Source organism: Nelumbo nucifera, chromosome 4 (genome assembly GCF_055504915.1).
Source record: "Nelumbo nucifera cultivar China Antique chromosome 4, China Antique-T2T, whole genome shotgun sequence".
NCBI lineage: Eukaryota > Viridiplantae > Streptophyta > Magnoliopsida > Proteales > Nelumbonaceae > Nelumbo > Nelumbo nucifera.
Window position 1 is genome coordinate 86,767,306 of NC_142652.1, and position 24,841 is coordinate 86,792,146.

Here is a 24,841-nt window from a genome sequence, read left to right on the forward strand (position 1 = left end):
GCCGATACACATGATTTTGTTTTTTAAAAGCTAAAGCTAGTGCTACATTTCTCAGGAGGGTGTTTGCCAGTATTGTCTTATTAAGCACGATTACGTGATCAAATTGGTTCATCATCTGAGCCCTTCGGCTGCGTTTGGTTTGAAAGAAACGAGACAAAATTAAGGGAAATTTTTCTTAGAAAATTTACAAATTTTGTTAATAGCTTTCCCTCAACTACCTGTTTCTCTCCTATTTTCTATCAAACCATACATAGCCTTAATGTGCAATTATAGTAACCAAATTAAAATTGGTCTTGGGAAACTGTAATTTTTCTTTTTCTTTTGGCAAATGGGCAAATTATAACCTAATGTCTATCTCGTGCGGAGGGGTTCTGGCATTTGAACTCTGAACTTGCTAAAAATTCATTAAAAAATACGTCGACATTCTAAAGGTCCAGTTGATTTATGGTCAGAATCAAAATCGAAATCGAAATCGGAATGGTCTCTACTCCCCTCACCTGTTTAGTTCAAACTGAAATTGGAATGGGACTCAAAATTGACTGGAATGAATTCTCATTCCCAGGGGAGGGAGGGGAATGAAATGGGCATTCCCTTATACAGGGAATGAAAATGGGATTCCAATTACCAAACAGACCCCAAATTTCTAATTGCTTAATCGAATGCTATTCATCATAGAACACAGTAATACTCCTGTACTTCAGTCTAAGAGTCTCCATCAATGAAGGTGGAGATCCTAATGGCCAGATCACTGAAGCTTGTCTTCACTCTATGGGGCCCTGCCTAAAGCCTACTGAACCAAATAACAAATTAGCTGTCGCATCAACCAAAATTTGCTGACATTATAATTGCATTCCAACGCGACTCAAAACTTATCCAAGTGACAATTTTTCTAATGGAAACATTTTGTATATCTTTCAATTAAAATACAGTAAGAGAAGTGAAGGTCTAATAAAAAAATAATTACCAGTCAAATATATTCTTTTCAAGAGCGGTGAAACATTCTTACAGCAAAAAAAGGTTGTCTTAAGTCTTAACCCAGCACGTCTGGAGATAAGACAGAAACCCAGTGGGATACAGAAGATTCTCTATATGGGAACCATAATGGAATAAGATCCTAGCACACCTTACAACTCCTCCTACAGGCACCTGGAAGCTGTGGAGTTCCAACCATATACTCTGGATTATTTGTGCATTCTCCAAGCGAAGCCCACTTCTCACATCTTTCGTTCTCATCCGTACAGCCATCGCCAGCTACAATATTTTTGTCAAATGAGTTCACATGTATCCACTTGGTTGCAGACCATTTCTCACCTTCAATTACTGGGCATCCAGCATGGAGACTGCTCTGGTCTGGAGTAGCATCGGGGTGGAGACTAAAGAAGAGAAGCGCATCTCCTCTACGTGGTTTAACTAGTATTTTATGGGGTAGAATAAAAGATACAACACCATTATCAATATCACTTTAGAAATGTAACAGTAAGTGATCTTACTAAAAACATTTAAAATCTACAGCAGGAACTGACCTGCTATTCCCTTCTTTGCACACTCTGATAAATCATCATTTACAGTGGGTGATCTACGACGTGGAGACTCCTATTAAATCATGAAAAGGTCAGGATATTTTATTTTTTTCTTATCAAGACAAGACATGACACTAAACCACAATCATGGTAGTCTAGAAAGTAATATACTACATGATGCTGAAAAGAATCTTTAATTTGTAAACAATATAGAAGAGAAAAACCAGATGAAACCAAATTTTTCTTTATCTAAGTGATGAGTTCCCTAGGCACAAATGATGCTTAGATACCAATACACTGACACAGAATAGATACAAGAATCTCAATTCATATACTGATATTGTGCTTTTAAGTTATAATTTCCCAATATATCTTGCGAAGTTCAACTAAGTTTCTAATATGTACAATTTTCCCAATACTTAACCCTTTTGACCTACAAGCTCTCTGCCTTCTCCTTTTAGCTCATCTCACTATCATGACTAAAAGAACACTTCCCCATCCCCCCTCCACAAACCAAAAAAAGAAAAAAAAAAAAGAAGAAATGTCAGTGAAATTCTTTTCTTTAATTACAATGCTGCAACGTATGCCTGGATGATGTGCTCATCAGTCTTAGTGGTCATCTAATAATGGTTTACCAGAATCTAATACCATTAGTGGTTAAGCCATAACCCTTACAACGTACAAACTTTCTGCTGTTTCTTTTTTAGCGCCATCAAACTATTACAACATCCATGATAAATGCAACTGCAGTGCTATTTCAAGTTGAAGGAATAGCTTAAAATACTAGCATCCAAGCATGTAGGACAGATCAGTAAAATATTACATGGGGAAAGATCTAAGCATGTTATTATTTTGGCATCTGGAGTAGCAATAAATTCCATAAATAAAGATCGAAACAGTTATGGAATAAACAAGCTAATGCTACTAGGCAATATTTTACTCACCTCTGCTGTAGGAAATACTGTTTCACCACCTTTTGTCACATCAGTCAGATACATAAGTACAGTGGCAATGCGATGTCCGCCTCTAGCAATATTAACCTTGTCGACAAAATAATCATAGTGCAGATCATACTTCTGTCCATGTTCATAGCGTAGTACTTGTATGTCTTCACCATTTTCTAAGAAACAAGGAACACATTCAAAAGGCAAAATGTGTAAAAAAGTTTTTGTTTCTGAAAGTCATATCTGATACTTCAAAATGAGGAAATTACTTTCTTGAACATTCCAACTCTAGGAATAAGGAAGCATTTTATCTAGGAGAAAGAAGGAAGAACAAAGACATATAAAGATAATAATAATAATAATAACACATTAAGACATTAGTGATTACAGTAATCACGGAATGGACTGGAATGGATTACAAGGGTTAGGACCAAAGCTTTGTCACTGTTACTATGATATTGGTATCTAACATTCGAATTTTTCAGTTTTATGCTAGTCCACTCTTACCATGATATTCTACATTCATGAGAGGATTTCATATTTAATTCATAAGTGCTGCATGGCAACATACTTTTAAGTTATGATAGTTTTGGGAGGAAGATTGAAACTTCTGCAGGTAATTCCAGCCTTATTTGGTACATCTTGGTTCTTCCCTTGGAAAGCTAGGGCAGGATCATTTAAAAATGTTCAAGAGTGGCAGTTCTTTAGTCAAATTGGGAAGAGAGGAAAGAAGTAAACAGGCTCTGATTGAAAGTATAATGGTAAAGGTGACACATTGGGTCATTGGGTGAAGACAACTAAATTGTTTCTAAACTTCACATTTGATGATATTTTTAGAAAATAGGGAACTATTGCTGCATCATTGCAGTGAATATGTGTAGCGACTTCAATAGTAAAATCAGTGAGAGAACAAGCTCAAATTGCCTATTGCAATGCATCTGGAGACCCCTCCCCTTTCATGGGTCCATCAAACTTAATTTTAGCAGCTTCCTTTGGGAAACTTGGACCCTCAGGTATTGGAGGCATAAGGAATAGAAAAACACTCCCAGATTTGTGATATGTACAGGCATGCAATAAATAAATGAGTGACCGGTTCCTCCTCTTGACTCAAACATAAATCAGCTATACAGGATTTGAAGACCAAACCACACCCCTAGCCCACAAAATTTCATATTTTTCTTGATGTCTGCAGGGGTTTGGGGGGCTCCAACTATGCATACTCCAATTAGAAAAAAGAGGCATATAAACACACAAAAACTATATTTAACCGGTAGTCTATATAAGCTATAACTGAAAGAACTCTAATGCATAATTTAGAATATTGAGCACAAGTTTAGATAATAACACACCTTTGGGAAGAAAGGTCCAGGCTGCAATCTTGTCCTCTATACCAGTAACAATGGGATCCTAAACAAAAAATGATAATAATAACAATGAGTTTGTAATGCATGTTAGGAAAATGAAAATTTAGTTATGAAGAAAGAAAAAGCATTATCAAGGTACCATAATTCAACAAACTAGTAGATGAGACCAATAAAATTTTCAGAAAATGTGAAATGAGTAAATAGTTTATTAAAACATATAAGAGAAAAGGGCAAAGTGTTCAAAAATCTTAAATTCCATTACTTCACATAATGCATATCAACAACTTCCACCACTGCAGTAAGCTAACTATGGAGAAAAGACAGCTATAAGCACAGAACAAGTGCAGTGCCAACTGCCAAATGCAAGTTAATAAGATTTGATAAGAAACCAAATCTAAAAACTGGCATCCAAGTAGAATTTAGCCAACTTCCAAAAATTGAAGGGTGAAGAGGTGGTAAAAGTATCAGCAAAATTTTCCTAAACATGGGTTTGCTTCAGAAAAAAAATATTCTTGTCAATCTAATATTCCAACTTATGAAACTTCACAAATAAGAAGTGTTGCCTAGAACTACTAGTCCTGTATATAGTTTGAAAAAAAAAAGAAGATAGCAAAACTAAAAATAGATGGCAACTAAGGGATTTGTAAAAAACCTAGCAACCACATGATAGCCTTTTTTGGGAGATTAAGAAATAAGAAAAGGGCCATACAAGATGGGGGTAGCACCCCCAAGAAAATAGAAATTAATATATTTAAGAACCTGGGCATATCCATTCCTTGAAAAATGTGAAGATTCATCAATACGCCTAAGTTGGATAACCAGTCTGTAACTTGGTTTGCTTCTCTATATGCATGGTTGCATCTGATGCAAACATCTTCTGAGCTTGCCATGCTGCAAGAACTTGACAACTAAAACACATACTATAACTCCACCACCTTACTTTTAGTGAAGTGATACAGTAGATATGTGGGAATAAAAGGAAAATACTTAACACTACACAAGAATAGAAGAACTGGTTAAAATAGAGGAACATGGTTTTCTAGTTCTAGCCACTGTAGTCAAAGCATTTTTCTTTTGGCGGGGAAGAAGAAAAAAGCGAATGGAATGTCACAAATATAACACAGAATAACAAACATTACTAGAAAGGCATTATTTGGCTTTTAAATACTAAAACCCTAAATGCCTAATCAGTCGAATAGCCCATAGGGTTCCTAAATAATAGTAAGGAGATGATTAACAGAACAAGTCAATTATACACAACTAATTAGAGGAGAAGCACCTGATAGGAATCAACAAGTAGAGGTCATCCATGTAGAAGTAGGAACTTTATATGAACCAGAAATGTATACCTAATGTGGCTAGTCAATAATTGGTTCATAACTTACTATCACATGTCAAGAGTTGTGTCCAATCCCAAGGTGATACTTGCTATATGTAGAGCCATCCAAGGTTTAAAATTTCACAATGTATCAGCCCATATTAGCCAATTGATACACAGAACGTATAATAATTACATAGTTTTACAATTTTTCGCTTGTATCGGACTGATACAAGCCCATATTGGCCTTGTATCGGATCATTTTGGTTTTTTATCAGCCGATACAATCTGAATTTGAATCTCCCTCTCTTTGTACTTTTTTAATTCAAATTCAAATTTAATTTTCCTCTCCTCTCTCTCTCATTTATATCACTTTTAATTAAGCCTTTGAATTTGACATGTCATTAAATGCTAATATCACTTAATTAAATGCTCGTTAAACCAATATAAAAACCATTTTTCTCCATGCGTACCTTGATTTTTCATCCGTATATATGCATATCCAAGGTGTATTCCAATTCATCTCTTAAAATTGCCTTTCCGATACACCTTGTGTTTCCGATACTTTGAACCTTGGAGACACCCCATCATTATTTCAATCCATGTCCTCTTCAATCAGGCGTTGTCTTTCTAGACCATGTAACAACATTCACAAATGACACTTGTAAATTCCATCACTCTTCTTTCACAAAGAGCAAAATGTCTCAGCTGGTTCCCTTAATTTCATTATCCATTAAGCATCAGGGCAATACCTAAGTTCTGAGATTCACTTTAGCTTCCTATTTTTTGCACTTGTCCATCTAAACAGCCTTAGCTATACTCATTCTCTGGGTACACTGTCTTGATTATCGATCCAACATTCTCCTTTTCAATGGCATACTTCCACTGCACATGTTCATTCTTGATATTAGCAATAATGTACAAAATTTCCATTCAACTCAATTGGTATTGTAGGTCATGTTTTGGAGACATATATCTAATTTGCCATACCAATTGTAATTCCAAGACTAACATCTTTCCCAACTTCTCCTTTGTTATGGATAACTTATTGGGGATTATAGAAATGATTGTTTTATAATATCCTAAATGAAGGCCTATTTCTAGTCATGTTCTCATCTAGTTATTCTTATCCTAGTCATTGCTTTCCATGTTCTTATTTATTCTTTTTTCTTAGAGTCAGAAATATAGTCATTCGAGGAACCTAGAAGTAGCTCCAACAGATGATGAGAGAAAGTACACTAAGATGGTTTGGTCAAGTGCATAGAAGACCATCTAAAGCACCCATAAGAAGAAGTTATCTATTGCAAGTTGAAGGGAATTTGGATTAGCTGAACGCAATGGTTGTTCAGTGGGCTGTGGAACCAATGGTGAAGTTCCATGCCAGTAATAAATTCATGGACCCCACTGTAAAAGGTGTGGGTCCCATGTATTTTATTACTGGCATGGAACCTTATCATTGGTTCCACAGCCTCTGAACAGCCACCGCATTCAGCTAATCCTTGCTCAGTTGAAGGGGTAGGGGCAGAGGAAAAGGGACTAGGTTATAAAAGGACTAGAACAGTCATAAAACTCATAATGACTAGGTTATGGTCAGGATAATACATGGTTTAGCACTGAGAAAAAGGTCTGGATGCATTCCAATTAGGTTCTGTTGATTATGTGGTCCTACCATGAGGATGAATCATAAAATGAATTACCTATTATCACATTCTTACAGTCTATTCATGGTTCAGCATTGCATAGAATAGCTGCCTCTCTCAATCTGGCTAACACATTAGGATCGTTTTCCTCCATATTGCCATTATTAAGGCAAAAAATGATAATTCGGAGTGCTGATTTGGAAGACCATTCCTGAGGCTGTCCTAGTGTCAATCTGGGCCGAAAGAAACAGTCAAGTCTTTTATAACAAAGGAAAAAGTAGGGAGGATTTAATCCAGAGTGCTGTGAGTAGGTTGATCTCTTGGGTTTCTGTAACCGATGAGTTTAAGCAGCAGAATGTATCCCAGCAGCTTAACTCTCAGTCCTTGTGGAATTTGTAAGCTGGTTTCTTTCCTGGTTAGAGCTTTCACTGCCAGGAAATTGTTGCACTCTATTCTTTTTCTCTTTTAATAAAATCTTTACCTTACTTTTCGAAAAAAAAAAAGAAAAGAAAAAGAAAAGAAATGGTAATTCGTCTTTAAATAAAAGAGCTTGCATCCTGTTGCTTGTTCCCTTTGAGTTTGTGTACATGTAGTACCTTGGGGAACCTTGAAGCACAATACTTTCTTAGAGTGACCTAGACTTTAAGTTACCATAAAACATATGGTTTTAAGTTTCAGCATCTTCATGGCTACAAAGTTGGAAAGTTTACATATGCTCGGAGCATACTTAACATTTTCCCATTCTAGATAATCTTCTGGTATTCAATTCATGTTGTTAATTAACCCTTAGCATTATTAGTCCAAGGACAGGGAAAAAAAGGAGCATGCGAAAGAAGAGAGGAGGGGATCCAGAAAGATTAATGAAACTGAAATGCTAGAAGGCAAACTTCCGACTCGTCTATATTAATAAGTTAGCTGTAAGAGCACAAGGAAATACAAGAGACAACCTTTCCCTTACTGATAAACATTCCCGAGCTAGTTCGGACATCGCTGAGTTTGCTTTTCCCTGAGACATTATCTGCAACGGCAGATCTCTTCAGCTCCGATTCCGCCTTTGTCATCCCCACCGACAAAGCAAGGGAAAATCAAGTCAAAATACAATCAGAAGTAGAAGAAAAAAAATTAAATTCGGGAAAATTGCATAGTAGGTGTCTCTCCAAACCAAAGAAGAAAATTAATTCACCATAGCTCTTGTTATTGAATCGAATTGAAGACAGCACACTCACAAGAGATATCAAATGATCACATTCTTCGTCTGTAAGGAAGCCTTGGTAGACAAAAGCTCTGCAAATTATAGATTCAGCTAAAGAATAGAGGGAAAAAAGTAAATTAAATTCAGATGAAAAAGAAAATGACCTTGGTTTCCAGGAGACCTGCTTTACTTTTGCAGGAGAAATGGTCCAACCAGGCGAATCTGAGTAGGAAGCCGCGGATTCATAGAAGATAAACGAAATGGAGAGAAAAGTGATGATTGTACGCAGAGAAACGCCGGATGGGATCTTCATGTGGAAGTGATGAATTAATGCCTTTGGATGGCCGTGGCCGTCGTTGCTTTTATGAATGGATACAGAGATAGTAGCTCTACGAGAGTCAAAGTCCAACGAAGATGAGAAACAGGATGCCCCGGTCTCCGGTGAGGCGGTGACTCACCAAACCGCAAAGATCAAGATTTTTCTCGCTTGCGATTATGTCAAAGCCAAAGGTAGATAGCGTGGAGCCGTGGAGGACTAATTCCAGTTGCAGCCTTTCCATCTGGAGGTGTAACAACCTAGGGTATGGCCCACCCTTTGAATATGATGCGGTAAAAAGCATCGTGAATCAGGTAGAGTACAAGTAGGCGTGAGACCCACCCAACACTGATACCTGGTGGTCCTGGGCTACCAAAATATATTACCATTCCTAACGAGCTCTACCCTCCAATTGAAACCTCAATTGCATCTATCTCCTTAGGTTAGTACTTAGTAGGGTGATAAATGGAGTAATGATACATTCTATCCCAGGTTGCCTGTAAGGAACTGATGTTTTACCAATTACTATTATGAGAAACAGTTATAACTGAGTTAACTTCAACCCATGAACTGCTGAACATTTTAATCTTACAAGAATCAAGACAAAAATAAAAGGAACTGGTGAGTCTTTATACAGAAATATTCACCTCTACAAGAAGCTGGCCTATTCATAGAACATAAAGAACCATTTTATCCTTTTTTTTCATTGAAGAATACAATTTTGTTACACAAATTGGAGGAAGAACTTGTTCACCCTAAAATCATCTGTACAAAGCAAATTTGATTGAAAGTTCAAGACGGGGAAACAAACCCAAATCTACCTGTACCAAGAGTTCAAACTTCCCCATGCCAAAAAGCTACCCCCCCCCCCCCCCCACACACACACACATGAATAATGAATTTTCATCTACAACATGTACATCACAGAGAGTCATTTTGTGTTGAATGCACTCTCTTCTCAGGATTCACAGAACCAGCTGCCCAACCAGTCAGGAGTTGAAAATTTGCATTCTCCTTCAATATGAGTTTTGGCAAAATCCTCATCTGAACGACTGAACCTCCATATTGAAAAGACATCCAGATCTTCCTACAAGATTTTTGAATGTTAATGATGGGTAGGTAGCATGACTGCAGCTGTTTCTTGGACTTGGGACAGACAGGTACATATCAACCTACATTGCAGAAATAGAAAGTCAAGTTAGTAACTACAATCAAGAATGTTGACATGTCAAAATACGGTAAACCTAAGCATTCGATTCCTGCAGATAGCAATACAATGTGCAAAGGACAGACCCATATCCAGTAGATACATCCAGAAACAGGATTGAACAAAACCTCTGTTTCAGGGTCTATCACAACTGCCGTGTCCATGTACAAGAAAGTCATATACATATATTTGAAATCATTACCTTCCTCACTGAGGGCAAAAACACACCCAAGCATGTCATCATTCTCCCCTTCCTCCTCAGGTTTCTCCCTCTCACAGTGGCTGCTGCTGCTCTCGGTATCAGTAACAATGTTAGTGCAATCACGGCATTCATCAAGCTCTTTTACTTTACAGTACCCCTCATGAAAGTACTGCTCAAATTCAAGTGGTTCTTGCAACTCCACATGCTCAGGCCCCTTCACAAGGGTGTTAATACCAGAAGCTGAACAATCAGAACTAGCATTCAAGAGTTCACTGGTCCCAGTTTCCATTGAGGGAGCACCATCAGTAACATGAGTATTATTGCCCATAGAATGTTCAGAAGGAAATATTTCATCAACTTGTTCAGAAACGTTTTGGCTTAGCAAGAGCAATGAATTCAATATACTCTTTGTCTCATGGTAAGTATCATTGGTAGTTGGATTCTCATGTGAATAGGACTTCATGGTCGTCACTTGATCTAAATCAGGTAAAGATCCAGTTGTTCTCAATGACCCTAATGGAGAGAAAAAGAACCAAATAAGAGATTGTACAATTTTTTTTCTGTTGATTATAGACTAGATCAATGATTAAACACATTAATGCATCATCTTTCCATAGCTTCACATAGAAAAATGGGAGTTAGTATAAATTATTTCAAAGAAATTATGAGACGTTAAAATTTGTCTCTAGTTACCTCCATCTGAGCTTTCCACAGATCCAAGAAAGGCTGGCTTAGTGTGGCAGGTAATAGTCTCTTCTATGATCTCTGTCCTATTTCCAAGAAGATCAGAAGAAGAAAAATTTGTACATCTCCCCCTACAAAAATTCATGCAAAGAATCTTATATGATCCACTTTCCAGACAATGGAGGGATAGTTTATCTTTTTCCTAATGCTACCCAGAATTTATATTGACTTCATCAATTATTGTTGTAAGGAAAAGGATAGAAAGCAGATCTGCAAAGTTAAGTTATGAGAAAGGGAAAAAAACATAGTAGTGAGGTTCATCTATAGCTTTGAAGAATTCAATCAGATGGAAACTGATATAAGGAAAAAGATAAGGTAAAGGATTTGGTTTAACATGTTTTATTTTCAGGGCACAAAGTTTTGTACTGTGAATAGATAAATATGAGCCTTACATAATGATATCCTTGCATTTTGTGAAAAAGAATAGTTGTATGTGCTGTATATGTGGGCATAGTCATAGTGAAAAGGCCATGAAAGTTTTTTGTTAAAGAGGGGTTCCTTGCCCTTCCATGCTTATTTTATGCAATCATAATTTTACCTATTAAAAAGATTTTTTTACGTATTAATATAAGCATGCATGTGATTTATAACAACGATATATTAAAAAAATATGCAGTATTCTTTGACCCACAGATGAAACACAACATGGGAGTGTTCCCATGGTACAATTGTATACCAAAACAAGCTAAAGATTTTTCCTAAGCAAAGTTGCTCTAGAAAGAAAAGGACAGACGGACACAAATTTCGTAATTATAACACATATCAAGATTCTTGTATTTTTTGAGATGAAAGATAACAGATTTTATTAAACAAGAAAAGGGTACATGAGAATATGTACAACAGGGAGCACACACACAGATTACAAAGGCATAACTCTCTCACTATGTAAAAGTTCCCTGTGGACTCCTGATTTAGCCAACCAATCTGCTACGGAGTTTAACTCTCTGGGAATCCAGAACAGATTAGCATTCAAAGAATCCCGGAGATCCCAAGCCTCATCCAGATAATGAGCTAGCCTCCATGGCTCTCCATTCTTCTCCCCAAGCCATCCAATGGCATTGCTCGAATCTCCTTTGATGACAAGGGAAGATAAGCCAAGGTCTCTTGCAATCCGGTGTCAAGTTAGCACTGCTAAAACTTCAACCTTTGTAGAGTCTGCCATCCCAATTGGACCATTGTAAGCCCACAACAAATTTCCATCCCTTCCCTTAAACACACCCCCGATCCCTGCTAAAACAGGGCTCCCAAGGGCACTTCCAAATGTTGCACAAGTGGAATATGTAAGATAACAATTCGCCCATAGATCTAGCTTTATTGTTGAAAACTCATTTGTTTCTCTCCTCCCACACCCCCCACGTAACTGCTTGAACCACAATTCGCCAATACACTTTTCCCCTTTTCCCAAGGCCTCATCCTTGTCATTGCCAAAGGAGGCCCTTCAATGTGTTCAGGAAAGACCCAGCTGTACCCTACTAGATTTAGGAAGAAGCACCAAACTTTCCTTGTTTCTGAGCGCAATGTAAGAGAAGGTGCTCATCAGCAGTCTCACCATTGTTTAGGCACAATATACAAGTATGGGGGGAGATACACAATCTGCCTTTGCTTTTCTGCTGTAACAAGTCACAAGTGTGTATTTTTTCAAGCAAGCCTCCCACACAAAGAAGGAAACTCAAGAAGGGATATGGGAAATTCTTGTATTTGACTCATAATATCAACTTTTTTAGGTTCTATGCAACTGGAGAAGAAGCTATTGTGGAAAGGTATATATTACCTAAGAATTTTGGATTCCAGAAGAACATACTGCATAGTTAGAAGTTATCAACCAAGGAAGAAAACAGTATCTTCTGTCTTTTTTTTCCTATTATGATAGTATTTTGTGTCAATTTTCACTAGCTTGTTTTTCCAAAGGGCGCCATTTTTAACTTTTTGATGCTTTTATTGTGGTCCATCATGATGCATTTGACTTGTTATTCATTAGAAAATATAGGGATGGGACAAATTCAATATCATGGTAAGAGTTGTAAAACCATGCATGAAGGGTACTAAGACCTGGATTCATGTCTCATGAGGTGCAGGAAAGGCATGGGAGGCTTATGCCTGGAGGCACAGTAGCCCAAAATGCCCTGAGGTGCATGCCAGAGGTATTGATGCCTCTGAGGCGTATGCCTCAAGCACCTTTTGCATGAGCGTGCATGCCTCATATGGAAAAATAAAGAAAATAAATGAAAAGGAAAAAAGGGAAAGGAAAAGAAAGGAAAGAAAGAAAGAACAAAAAAGGAAAAGAAAGGCAAAGGAAAGGAGAGAAAAGGGAAACAAGAGAAAGAGAGAGATACCCTTCCTCTTCTTCTTCCTTCTCCTTCTCTTTACGAGGCTTACGCCTCTTACATTCTGAACTACGTCTTTCACCTGCAGGTAGTGGAACGCCTTGCATCATGTCTCTGTGTTTTAAAACATTGGGTATCAGAACACCTTGAGGGGTTTGAAACTGTGGAAGTTGGTGATGAAGAAGTGACGGATGTTCTGGTGGAAATACTGTAGAAGCTTCCTGCTAAAAAGTTTACAAAAGGAAACGAAAATAAAGAGCTAAACCACTTATGGTGAGTGAAAAGAATGACATGGAAAACAATGATGATGCTGAGGACAAGGAATCAAATGAAGAAGATGTTCTTATAGATTAAACTCATGAAATTGAAAGATTGATTCATGTAGAGACAGTGGTGAATACTGAAGTGGAGGTGAGCATATCCTTGGGCCTATTTTTTCTTGGATAATGATCTTGCTGGTTCTAATTTAAAACTTGACATGGATTGGGATAGATAGAGACACTTCTGGCTGGGGATGTTGTAGAGGGTAGAGAAAAAGTAGCTGATCAGACATTTAAGAAGAATGCGGTCATGGAATTAGAGATAACTAATGCTAGTGATAAGGATCAGAAGGCATGTGAGAGGATTCCCAATGTTGTAAGGTGTTTCAGAAATTTGAAAAATCATCAACCCGCTCAAGTGTTGAAATTTTTTGCAAGGTTGAAAGGGGGCTTGTTTGGAGTTGGGCCTACAAGAAGGTAAAGAAAGTTAAGAAAAGAAATAGGGATCATGATAACCACTAAAGCTCAAGGTTTTTACATGGATGATGATTTTAGAGAAAGAGATGGCTGCAATGTACTGAAAAAAAAAAGGAAAAAATAACCCTTCTCGCATATGCATTGTTCACTAAAACATTTAACAAAGAGAAAGATGAACATATAAATAAATATTTATACACTACAAAATAGACAAGGAAATTTGCATTCATTTTCTACATTTAGGTGCTTTGGATTGTCTTGCATAATACAAGTACGCTTTGGCTTTATCTATAAAATCTCATTCAAAAGGATCAGAAGATCTGCCAAAACATTAGCAGATTCCCTACTAAAGAATGGATGCGGAAGGAAAAGATTTATTGGGGTACTTGGCTCAGGAAAAGGGTTTGTTGTACTGGAGATGGAAAAGTGAGAATGCTCTAGTCTGTTCTCCATATTTAGGGGTCTCTCTTCCTACATTTTATATTTTAACAAAAGATATTTAATTTTGTGGAGTAGAAACACAAATTTCTTGAAGATAAAAACTCTCAAGCTCAAAGTCAACAAGAAAAACAAAATCCATAGTTCACCTCATGTCTTTTGGTAATTTCCTTGCGAAGGTATTCTAACAACAGGTCAGACCATGCCACATCAAAACACCATATATCTAGGTACATACATACATACATATAGTTATACACACACACATATTTTATCAATAAATAATGTATAATTATATTAATATATGCATTATTTTATATTTAATTTAATTAATTCAATTCTTAATTTTGTTTTTAAAAAATGCTAAAAATTGTAATTTGAGGCCAAAAAAGGGTTTTTTATCAAAAATAGTGGGGGAAGGCGCCTTGGGATGCATAGATCTTGAATAGTTACCCAAAATAAAATTAAAAAAAAAGATCTCCCAATCAGACATCTGAACGCAAAATTATGGCCTCCAGAAGTTCGCATACACATTTAGTGTACAACCCTTAACCTGGTCACCGGCTCAAATGGGTCAACGGTCCAACCACCTGGGTCAGACAGTTTTTGACCAGGTCAACGGTTTTTTTACCAAAGTCCAGGTTTTAGGAGAACTTGACATGGAATTATGGCCGGGTGACGGTTCAACCTGGGTTAACAGTGGGTTGAAAACATTGCTCCAAAGAATGTCATGAAACTGGTACTCTCTAAGGCTTGCAAAGTACCATTGGAAATGGATTTTGAGAAATACAGTTGGTAAGATCTCTGAAAGTGTGACATTCCACTGGGATTATCTCCTTGTGTTGTAGGAATTTGAGAGATGGTTTCTTGATAGAACATCTTGTCTAAGAATTGCTTGGCTCTGTCAAAGCATGTGGTGGAAACTATACCAAGTAGATGCTTGTAATGGTGGAACTGGCCCTCAGCTACCAACCATAACCTTTTTATTTTGGGTGTTAGTTAGATGAGTCTTTCTCTCTGGTAGACCCTCTTTTCAATTTCAAGGGGGAAAAAGGATATGTAGATTATATAAGGTGAGTAAAATATTTAGAAGCTGATAGCATCAAGGTAAATTTGTTTCAACTTAAACCTAGGGTCCAGTAAGTGGAACGTCACATTATCTGAAAGGCAAAGTGGGGGCATATAGGAAATCAGTGCAGTGCACTCTTCTCTTCACTGCTATTGGTGAAAAGAGGGAAAAGAAAGGCTCGAAGCACCATGTAATGGAAATATCTCCACAAGTTCTTTGATGTTGATGAAACATGGACTTTGTGATTTCTCTTAGTGGATACTCATCTCATATGTATTTCACTTGTTACTCCTTTGCATAAAATATAGAATTAGAACAAGTTTGAAAGAAAGGTCATTATTTCAACCCAACAATTTAGAGGTAGAAGTCTAGAGAAACTAAAAATTTTAGTAAGATAAAGATCTATATCACGTTAAAAGGAATACATAATCAAATCTTAAGCAATAACTATACCTGAAAAGAAATGCAGTTAAAGCATTATCATTACCTGTCATTCCAATCCGATTTGATACTGTGGAAATGGTAAAAAACAGGCAATAAATCATTACGCCTTAGCTCAACCTCATGAACAGGGATCTTTTCAATTTCAACCTCTCCACCAGCAGAATCTTTGGTATACCCCCTCTCTTTGGCCCTCATAGGAATCATCACATAGAAGGATATCTAGAAAAATGTGAAAGAATCATAACCAAAATGAAGCATGATGACATATTGGGGCATCTTACAACTCAAATTAAAATCAGTACCTTAGATTTCTGCCATATGGGTATCCTCCCATTGCCAATCTGCACTTCTGCATTAGAGAGATACCAATTGGATCTTCCACAGGGTTTTAACAACTCTTTCCCTGCTACATTATCATCATGTTCCAACATATACTTCATATCATTATCTTCACAATTAGAGTTCTCCGTGATCATCTCTACAGCTTCTTGTCTATTGAGGGTAACTTGAGAAATGCATTCCTCTCTTTCTGGCCAATCAGATCTTCGACAGACATCCCACCATTGAAGAGGTTCCACTTTTACCCTCAACTCATCATCTTGTATTTGCATTGTAGGACTTGATCCAATTCTTGAACTGCCATCACTTTGTTCTACCCTCAAGGATGGCACAAGTTCATGTTGAACCACATGGCCAGATGGAGTATAAACCAGTAGATGCTCCATGGCACTGGATTTCAAGGGAATGGGCTGAAGACTGCGAGATAAAGAATTGTGGAAAACAGCAGCAACAGCACCAGATGGAACAAATAGCTTTCCTGTTGCAGAAGCTGCAGCATTGCTAACAGTATTAAACCAACCAGAACTACCATTCTTTATCCTGCTTACAACAGATAGTGTAATGGATGGTGGAGGTGGAAACAACTGCTGGTTTACCACATAGGATGAAGTAGACCACCAAGGTATAGAAAGACCTGGTGAGAGCATAGGCCCATCAGTATCAGAAATTTGTGTTTGAAGACCAGCATCACCACCAAAAGGAGATAGAACAAACACATGGCAAGTTCCTCTGGAGGAAACAATGGCTATCCACTGACTATAATGACTAAAACAGATATCCTGTATGACCTGAATGACAAATACCCAGAGAAAAGAATGAGAGAAGAACGGAAACCCAGGGAGAGTAATAAACAGCAAAACAGCAAAGAATGGAATAGAATAACAAGTATCTATAAAGAAAAAGAAATCAAAATAAAAAACTATCTTAATTGCTTACAGCTGATGTTATTCCACGATATAGCTTGTAAAGATGCACATGAGAAGAGTTCCAATCATAACTAGGAGTGTTTGATCCAGTTTGAATGCGGGATGGAAAAATCCTGAATATATTTATATTGTTCCCATGTATAGAGGCTGTAACCAAAAGGGTCCCACTTGGGTCAAAACAGAGTGCAGATAATGGACTTGTATGAGCTCTAAATTGTGAGATAACCGCTCTAGAGACAATATCCTTAATAACAACCTGTAACCAACCAATTTAACCACGTAACTCTTAGAATGACACAGGAGAATCAGTTCATAACATTACATGTCTGATAATTTGGTCAATCCAACAGTAATCATTTTATAGATCTATTATTTTCAGATTGGTGAAAAAAAAAACATATGTTGTAGAAAACAATCAATTCTGAAATCTTAGAATAATGAATCTAATAATGATGTTCAATGGCAACAATTTATGAATAATGAGTGACAAATCAGAAGTTCATGTTAATTTTTTTATTAAAACAATCTAATTTCTAATAAAGTAATATAATATAATATAATATAATTTCTAATGAAGTATATATAATATAATATAGTTTTCAAGGCGCCAAGGCGAGGCTAGGCGACCATGGGGCGCCCAGGCGCCTAGGCACCTAGCCCTCGCCTAGGCGATGGAATGTAAAACTAAGGTTTCCAATGAATTTCTACCCTTTTGAACTAGTTTTTTTTGGATTTATGTATTCTGCACTTACTTTTGTGCTTGGAACTTGAAAGAACTGAAGGGGCAGAGCCCCTATTTTAGATCAACAAGGAACAAATACTAAAATAAAAGAAGAAAATGAAAAAGAAAAGTAGGGGGCGGAGCCCCTTTCTAGACCCAGAAAATCTGGTGAAAAAAATATTAAAATAAAAGAAGAAAAGAAGGGATGGAGCCCCTGTTTCAGAAACCAATGATGAGAACAAACAAAAGCTGAAAAAATGGAAGAAATTAAGAAAAAAAGAAGGGGGCGGAGCCCCTGTTCCGCCCCTGTTTCAGACACCAATAATGAGAAAAAAAAAAAGCTGAAAACATGCAGAAAATTTAAGAACAAAAGAAGGGGGTGGAGCCCCTGTTTTAGTCCAATAAAATGATTCAAAAACTTGGAGAAAAGATACAAAAAGGAAGAGGAGAAAATGGGGCGTAACCACTGTTTTAAACCAGGAAACAGAGAACAAAACTAAGAAGAAGAAGAAGGATTAACTCACCTTGACTTTAGAGGACTGTGTGGGAAGGATGGAGGCTGTTGTTCTCTCATCTTCCTCAGTTCGATACTTCGATTCTATTGTCAATGTGAAACCCTTGAAGATTAACCTTGTTTTTACTTTCCTCAATACAAAAGCATGATAACATGCAATAGGTTCTATTATAATAACTAAAACAACCAATAAAATATTATATATTTTATATTTTTTTATTTAATAAATATTTATATAAGCATGCGCCTAACATAGTTGGCGTTTGGGCGAGGCGTTCTTTGAAAAGTGCCTAATCGCCTAGGCGTCGCCTTGACAACTATATAAATATATACATACACACACACACTTCTTTTTTAATTTTTTCTGACAGTTATAAGACAAAAACTATCTCCTGAGAATTCCCTTTCTGAAGTCCAAACAACAAAAAATTTGTGTAAAGGACTAACCATCCCTGCATTATCTGTTTCATTTGAATGTGTTGATGAGGCAAGTTTACCAACTTTCCAGCTTGAATTTGTTGATAATGGCAAATTAGAACCATCAGGTAAAAGCTCCTGGCAGTATTTAGACAACGTTCTGTATCCCATATCACTAAGATTCACTATGCCAGCAGCCAACTGTTTACTTGACTCCACTGCATAACGAGCCACCAAGCTCCCACCACTAGGTGAAGTTGATGGACTAACACCTGGAGAAGGGGTAAGATTTTGTGGACTAAGGCGACCTGTGTTTGACAATAAAGGATTGTTTGAAGCATAAGCTAGCCATCTGGGCCCCACAGCCATTGGACCATAACCAATGTTAACACCAACCACTCCTTGTCCTCCTACCTGAGGGACAGGATAGGTCAAAACACTGAATTTTGTCTCCAATGTGAGTGCATCAAAACAGTATATCTGCAAAAGTACAATAAAATAATTGGTCAGACAATGCAATTTAATCCATAGACTATAAGGCTAAAGGATGGAACAACCATCTGCGGATAGGATAACATGACAGGTAACCTATATGCATCAGATTTGATCCTCATATCCTGTGTGCACTGTCTAGGAAAATTCTTAGGTCAAGATTCAAGAGGTAGCAGCAGCTTATTGTGTTCTACCAAAACTGTTCTGGACTGTTAAAGGAACTCTAGTGAATAGTTCTGAAACACTCCAGGAGGTTTATACAGACCAACTGAATGGTGGATACCATGGATTCTAACCCTGGTGCAAGTGCATAACATGTACTAATATTCCCATTTCCTACTATTGATCAATACTTAAATTCATAATACTCAAAATATTGAGTAATCTAATAATAGTAACTTGTTTGGTATAATGCTTACTTGAGTTGCAAGACCAGCAGCTACAATCCTAGGGCTGCATCTGACCATATATATGGCTGACCGGAATCTCAACATATGAACATAATTATGTGACCTTAGTGAGTAAAATCGAACTGCAGTAGGAGAGATGCAGTTTCCAGGTTGAGGGCCAATATTATCATCTCTGATAAGCCCATTCAAATGCCCCCCTACATGAACAGGCCCTGAACAGTTGGTTTTATCCCCTGCAACTACCAATAGTAAAGGATGTGATGCTCTAAATCCTTCACAGCCTTCAGGTTTCTCAGGGATAGGCTGCATCTGTAAAAATGTAACTGGGCCATCACGCTTAGAGACCAATTCGCCAACATTAGCTGCACCTTCAACATCAAGGACTTGAAAGCCATTGGAGTAACCAAGTAAAAGCACATGCTTGAACGCAGATTGACCAATTTCTAGTTTGTCAAAGCCAGCCCATAATACCTGTTTGGTCAAGAACTTTAGCACATGCTGCAAAATCCAGTCTACATGACTATCTACACTGCCACATATAAATGCTTTAGCAAATAAGTTGGACCTAAATTTATTATCCATCAGATTTCTCTACAACAACAAAAACACTAATCTAGAGTATGTAGATAAGTATAAGTATTTTTTTCAACATAACAATGAAAATTCTAGGATAAGAATGTCAAACCAATTCCAACAAATGAAAAGGCCAAGATGATTTGACCACCTGGACCATGACAGAAGCCCTAGCCGTATTTAACTCCAGTCTGGTAAGTAGTTTCCTTTCTCAAAAGTATATTTTACATATTAAACATCTGGAAACTATTTCTCAAGTGCAAAACTCAGCAAACTTCTCCAAACAACCAAGGAATCTTACACATAGCAAAGTATTGGAGGTCAAAAGGAATCCTCCAATTCCTCCTCTCAGTTCCTAGATTCATAGAAAATTTTTCAGCTCGTAAGACCTTATCATGTGCTTTAGATAGTGTTTTCAACCCATCGCTGATCCGGATGGTTGAACCATCTAAACCATCACCCGGACACGATTCTAGGTCCAGTTTGGCTAAAACCCAAGATTTGCTCAAAACCTGTTGACTTGGTCAAAAACCATATGACCCAAACAGTTGAACTGTTGACCCATTTAGCCTAGTCACTAGATCACAAGTTGCACACTCAACGCATGTGCAAGCTTCGAAAGGCCATAACATTGCTCTCGAATGTCCGATTGGGGTATTTTTTTACTTTGGGCAACTTTTTGAGATCTATGTGTTCCAAGGCGCTGAAGGTGCCTTGCCACACTCAATGCATCTGCAAATTTCAAGAGAACATAACTTTGTGCTCGGATGTCCGATTGGAGTGATTTTTTTATTTTGAGTAACTTTTTGAGATCTATGTGGGTGCCTTGCCTCGTTATTTTTTCCAAAAAAACCCTTTTGGGGCCTTAAATTGAATTTTTTTAACATTTTTAATAAATTAAAAACTAAATTACAAAATATAAATTAAATATAAAATAATGCATATATTACATGTATTTTTTTTTAGAAAAGGTTAACCAAATTATACCTATATTACACGTAGAATATAATTATGCATTAATTATTGATAAAATGTGTTTATACCTATATCCATACATACATATATGTGTATATATACGTATATACATAATTATAATCTAAAGTTGGATAAGACCTAATGCACTGCAGGATTCAAAACATTGCCAACCCAAAGGTTCCTCTATCTGATGAACAGTCTAGGTTGGCCATAAGATTCCTCCACATGGTTAAAATAGGGTAGATCATGTAGGGAAGCTTCCTACTTAAGTATATTACAGAAAATTTTTCCTTTCTATTTTTCTATTTTATTACTTCTTATTATTCCCTTGATTGTAATGCATCCTGGAAAATTGATCATGCTATCAAATCTATATTTTGAAACACAGATGCATCTTCTTGGCATGGTCATTCTTAGCACATGGTGCCCTACCATGATACAAGCATCCTAATGACAGGGTCCTATAGTACATACATGTTTAAAAAAAATAAAAACCTTATTTATCAAAATGTCTTATTGGACAGAGAGTTAAAGTAATATCCATCAACCTTATTCACAACAAGTTTCTTGGAGATACTGCCATGAGTTGTGCTCAAGTTGGATTTACTTTTGGAAGCTTCTTTGTTTCTATTTCGTTGGTATAAAGAGGGATGGCCTATCTTTGATAATGAATCCAGAATAAACTTCTATTTGGATTTTGATTTTCAACAGACCTCACTGGCAGATTTTTTGTTCTTCTTTTTTCTGTTTCTATAGGGGATGCACTGTAACTGGCAGCCTGGCAGGGAAAAAAGGAATGATATCATGTTCAAGTAGTATTTTGTGAGGCATGTTGGAAGCACACAGGCATCCGCCACACCTGAACCTAGGCACAGCCCCTTTTAAAAAGCACACACCTGGAGCACCTTTGTAGATTCCTATATGTTTTACACCTTTGTAATGGTTTATCAACTATTAAATTACCTATTATTGCTGTTTGTGCACTAGTAATGGTCTATTAACAGAAAAAAGACCTCTCAAATACTTAAAACCTTAGTTCTTGCTACAGAAAAAAGACCTCTCAAATACTTAAAACCATAGTTCTTGCAAATAGGATCTCAAATAGAAAATATTCCAAAAAAGAAGCAACAACAATACAACTAATATCCAATTCCTAATCCTAAAATAGAATAAATTGTGACAACAAAGACAAAACTAACCCCTCTATATATGCAGGCTAAAATTTTAGGTCGACGACACTGCCCTAAACCCCAACATAAACTTGTTTGGGCTTACCTCAAGGGGGCCTTTATGGAGGCAAATGTCATAAATTCAATTTTTGGGTCAAATGTGTTAACCTTTAATGTCATAAATAAATAATAAAAATTAATAAAATATAAAAAATACATAAATTATGCAAAAAAAAAAACATTCAAGTACATGTATAATATCATATATTTATCATATTAAACAAAAAGTAAGTGCAACAAATCAGAATCATTTTTACACACAGGAATACAAAAAAAAATTATAGAAAAAATTGAACACATCTATAATTCTATATTTACGCTACTATTAAAAATATGAATAAGATTGTGAAACTTTCTTTTAACTAAAACACTCATTTTTTAATTTAGTCCCTATTTAATTGTGAGGTTTAAATTGTAAATTGAACTACTACTTTTCACTTCATTCAATTCCATCTACTTTTCACCTCTTTCATCCACCTAATTACTACTTGAAATTCAGCTTTAATCTCCAGTATGCCCTAGCCCATAAAGACTGCAATCCTAAATCCATGTAGATTGTAGAGAGAGCAAGTCAACCCAAATTGAATTCCTATTGCCAATAGGAGGTGAATATATAAGCAAGATATCACTTTCCTGGTTTCTAAAAGCCCCTTTCATGCCCAGTTTTCCTGGATGTCCTAAGCTGCAGCCATCAAAATTGAGCTTAATACAATTGGCTTTGTTTCTTTTGATAGTAGCTTGGTATAATTGACTTGAAGGAGAGACCAAGAACAACGAGACATCACTTTTGTGGTTGAGAAGCAAGTCATGCTTTGATTGTTTGTTACCGATAAAAAAGATACAGATCCCATGATCTTACTAAGACAAGCTTGTTTGCATAGCTATGGTTAAAATTCCTACATAATCCATCCAACATTTGATGAAATTCATGAATATGAAATTTTTAACTTAATTTATCATGTAGCCAGTGGTTAATGCAGATAAGTGGAATTCTAACCTTAACCCGAAGTATCTATAACTACTAAAAGCCCTAGATAGTTTATGCCACCCCATATTGGAAACCTATGGATGCAGGGACAACTATTAATTAATTGACCTGAAAAGATATAACCCCCTCCTAGTATGCTGAAGCCTGAAAAGAGGAACAAAGGCAGCAAGTTGCTTTGCTCCAGACACCCTATAAAACTGCCCCAAGACCAATTACTCCGGCTCTACCAAAAAAAAATACATGACCCAGAGAAATACACACAAAGAAGTCATGAAAACAGAAAGGCAGAGGTTTTCAATGTTTAGCTTGTTCTAAAAAACGTAGATCAAATGGAGAAATAAGAAAGCAGAGTTATAAATTTTTGGCCTTTATTCCACTACATGTATCGAACAATACAAACACCATTCCCAGCAACACAAGCAATCCTTTAGAAGTATAATTAAGGAATGGACAAACCAGAGAGAAACAACCATCCATTCTCACACCCACAATTAGAAATTCGAATTTGAAAATATAACTTTACAAAAACAAGAAACCAGATGATTGAAAGAAATAATCGAACAAGTTCTGCTTTTCTATTGTCATTTTTTCCATCTTGAACATCTAAAGAAGAATACAATATTAAGAATAAACTCAGAAATCAAGAGCCAAAGGAGCAAATTAGAAATTCAGAGCAGAAATAATGAATTAACACACGAAGAGAAGTAAAAGGCAAACAGAACTGAATAAGAGCGCCAAAAGAAAAACGAACCAAAGAAGAAAAGGAACCTGATCCTTTTGTTGCTCGGAAGCAACAGAAATCGAAGCGGCGACAGATGCTCCGGCAGAGCGAACAGTGGAAGCCACTGTAGTGGCATTCGTTGACACCGTCTTCAAACAAGACGAAATAATCCTGAGAGAATTGGGCAACAAGCCGTTACTTCTCCCGTTGGCCTTCCTCATCCCGGCTCGGGCCGCTGGGCCACAAAGCGTCACCACCACTCCACCACTCAAAAGGAACCCCACCACCACTCTCCACCGGTGCCACCACCAGCACGACCACCGCCGCTGCCGCCGACCATATCGGACGACCTACGATGCTCAATACCATCCGATTGCCCGATCAACGGAATCTGACAGACACGATGATTTATGATCGCTTCTCCCGGTTTACTTCCTTGTTCTTTTCTCTTTCCTCCTTTTTTTCTCTCCCTTTTCCTTTCAATTATTGAGTAATTTGACCTGTGTTTGCGCTGCAAGTAATTCAAGTAATACTTTCCGAAACTAATTACGTTGAGAAAAATAAAAAAGGAAAATTACAATTTTTTTGTTAATAATCGTAAAATGGAGATGACTTTGGTTGGGCGATTCCGCCAGTTCGCCGAGGTTTGAATTCCGACAGTAGACGAGGAGGAGACGATCAGATCAACGTTAATTCGTTAGAATTAGAAATCGGCTCACCAACTCGCCAGTATTTCTCCTCTACGGTATCTTAGTATTTTTGTTTTTTTTTTTTTTTAAGGAAAAAGAGGCTACTAGTTTACTATTTACCAACCCGTAGAACTGTAGAACTATTTTGGGAGATCGATTGGGGCACATTCCATTTTTTATAAACCCACGCAATTTTCCAATAAAATACCAAAGATAGCCCTATTTATAACGATAAAATTTATTATATTTATTATTTACCTTTTAACATCTTGGGGTTAATTTCAAGGCAAACTTGGTTTAAAGGCTAGTTCCACCAAGGCCAATCAAGGCTGGTTCATCGGGTCTAAACCCTTAGACCCTGGAATCAATTTGGGTGGGGGTTGTTCCA

General features: G+C 36.9%; 2 protein-coding genes across 6 annotated transcripts; both read right to left on the reverse strand.

Annotated features, from left to right (window-relative positions):
• Positions 1 to 938: 938 nt before the first annotated feature.
• On the reverse strand, positions 939 to 8,516 carry LOC104613227 (2-oxoglutarate (2OG) and Fe(II)-dependent oxygenase superfamily protein). The gene is made up of 7 exons (XM_010280962.3): positions 8,143 to 8,516; positions 8,013 to 8,070; positions 7,734 to 7,838; positions 3,814 to 3,871; positions 2,465 to 2,640; positions 1,524 to 1,593; positions 939 to 1,410 (listed from the first exon to the last, which is right to left on the reverse strand). The coding sequence occupies exons 1-7, from the start codon at positions 8,289 to 8,291 to the stop codon at positions 1,115 to 1,117; spliced, it is 912 nt and encodes a 303-aa protein (XP_010279264.1). The 5' UTR covers positions 8,292 to 8,516; the 3' UTR covers positions 939 to 1,114.
• Positions 8,517 to 8,961: 445 nt separating this feature from the next.
• On the reverse strand, positions 8,962 to 24,499 carry LOC109115878 (autophagy-related protein 18g-like). Of its 5 annotated transcripts, none has more exons than XM_019200417.2 (9): positions 23,812 to 24,494; positions 19,288 to 19,749; positions 18,407 to 18,856; positions 16,735 to 16,980; positions 15,762 to 16,586; positions 15,503 to 15,678; positions 10,397 to 10,518; positions 9,704 to 10,216; positions 8,962 to 9,466 (listed from the first exon to the last, which is right to left on the reverse strand). In XM_019200417.2, the coding sequence occupies exons 1-9, from the start codon at positions 23,983 to 23,985 to the stop codon at positions 9,462 to 9,464; spliced, it is 2,973 nt and encodes a 990-aa protein (XP_019055962.2). In that variant the 5' UTR covers positions 23,986 to 24,494; the 3' UTR covers positions 8,962 to 9,461. The 5 variants fall into 5 exon arrangements, 2 of the variants coding, with proteins under 2 accessions (XP_019055962.2, XP_088759571.1); XM_088903445.1 differs by having other exon boundaries at positions 23,795 to 23,925; XR_016085585.1 differs by lacking the exons at positions 8,962 to 9,466; positions 9,704 to 10,216 and adding an exon at positions 12,781 to 12,992 and having other exon boundaries at positions 10,421 to 10,518; positions 23,812 to 24,499.
• Between the last annotated feature and the right edge of the window lie 342 nt (positions 24,500 to 24,841).

Bases quoted from the DNA above. Each gene is read 5' to 3' on its own strand.
- LOC104613227 (XM_010280962.3), bottom strand. From the start codon at position 8,291: ATGAAGATCCCATCCGGCGTTTCTCTGCGTACAATCATCACTTTTCTC. The intron at 8,071-8,142 runs GTCATTTTCTTT...TATAATTTGCAG, and splicing joins CAGGTCTCCTGGAAACCAAG to AGCTTTTGTCTACCAAGGCT. The intron at 2,641-3,813 runs GTGTGTTATTAT...CTTGTTTCTTAG, and splicing joins CTGGACCTTTCTTCCCAAAG to AAAATGGTGAAGACATACAA.
- LOC109115878 (XM_019200417.2), bottom strand. From the start codon at position 23,985: ATGAGGAAGGCCAACGGGAGAAGTAACGGCTTGTTGCCCAATTCTCTC. The intron at 16,981-18,406 runs GTTAGTCCTTTA...GGTTGGTTACAG, and splicing joins AAACAGATAATGCAGGGATG to GTTGTTATTAAGGATATTGT. The intron at 10,519-15,502 runs GTAATGATAATG...GAATTTTTGTAG, and splicing joins AAATCGGATTGGAATGACAG to GGGGAGATGTACAAATTTTT.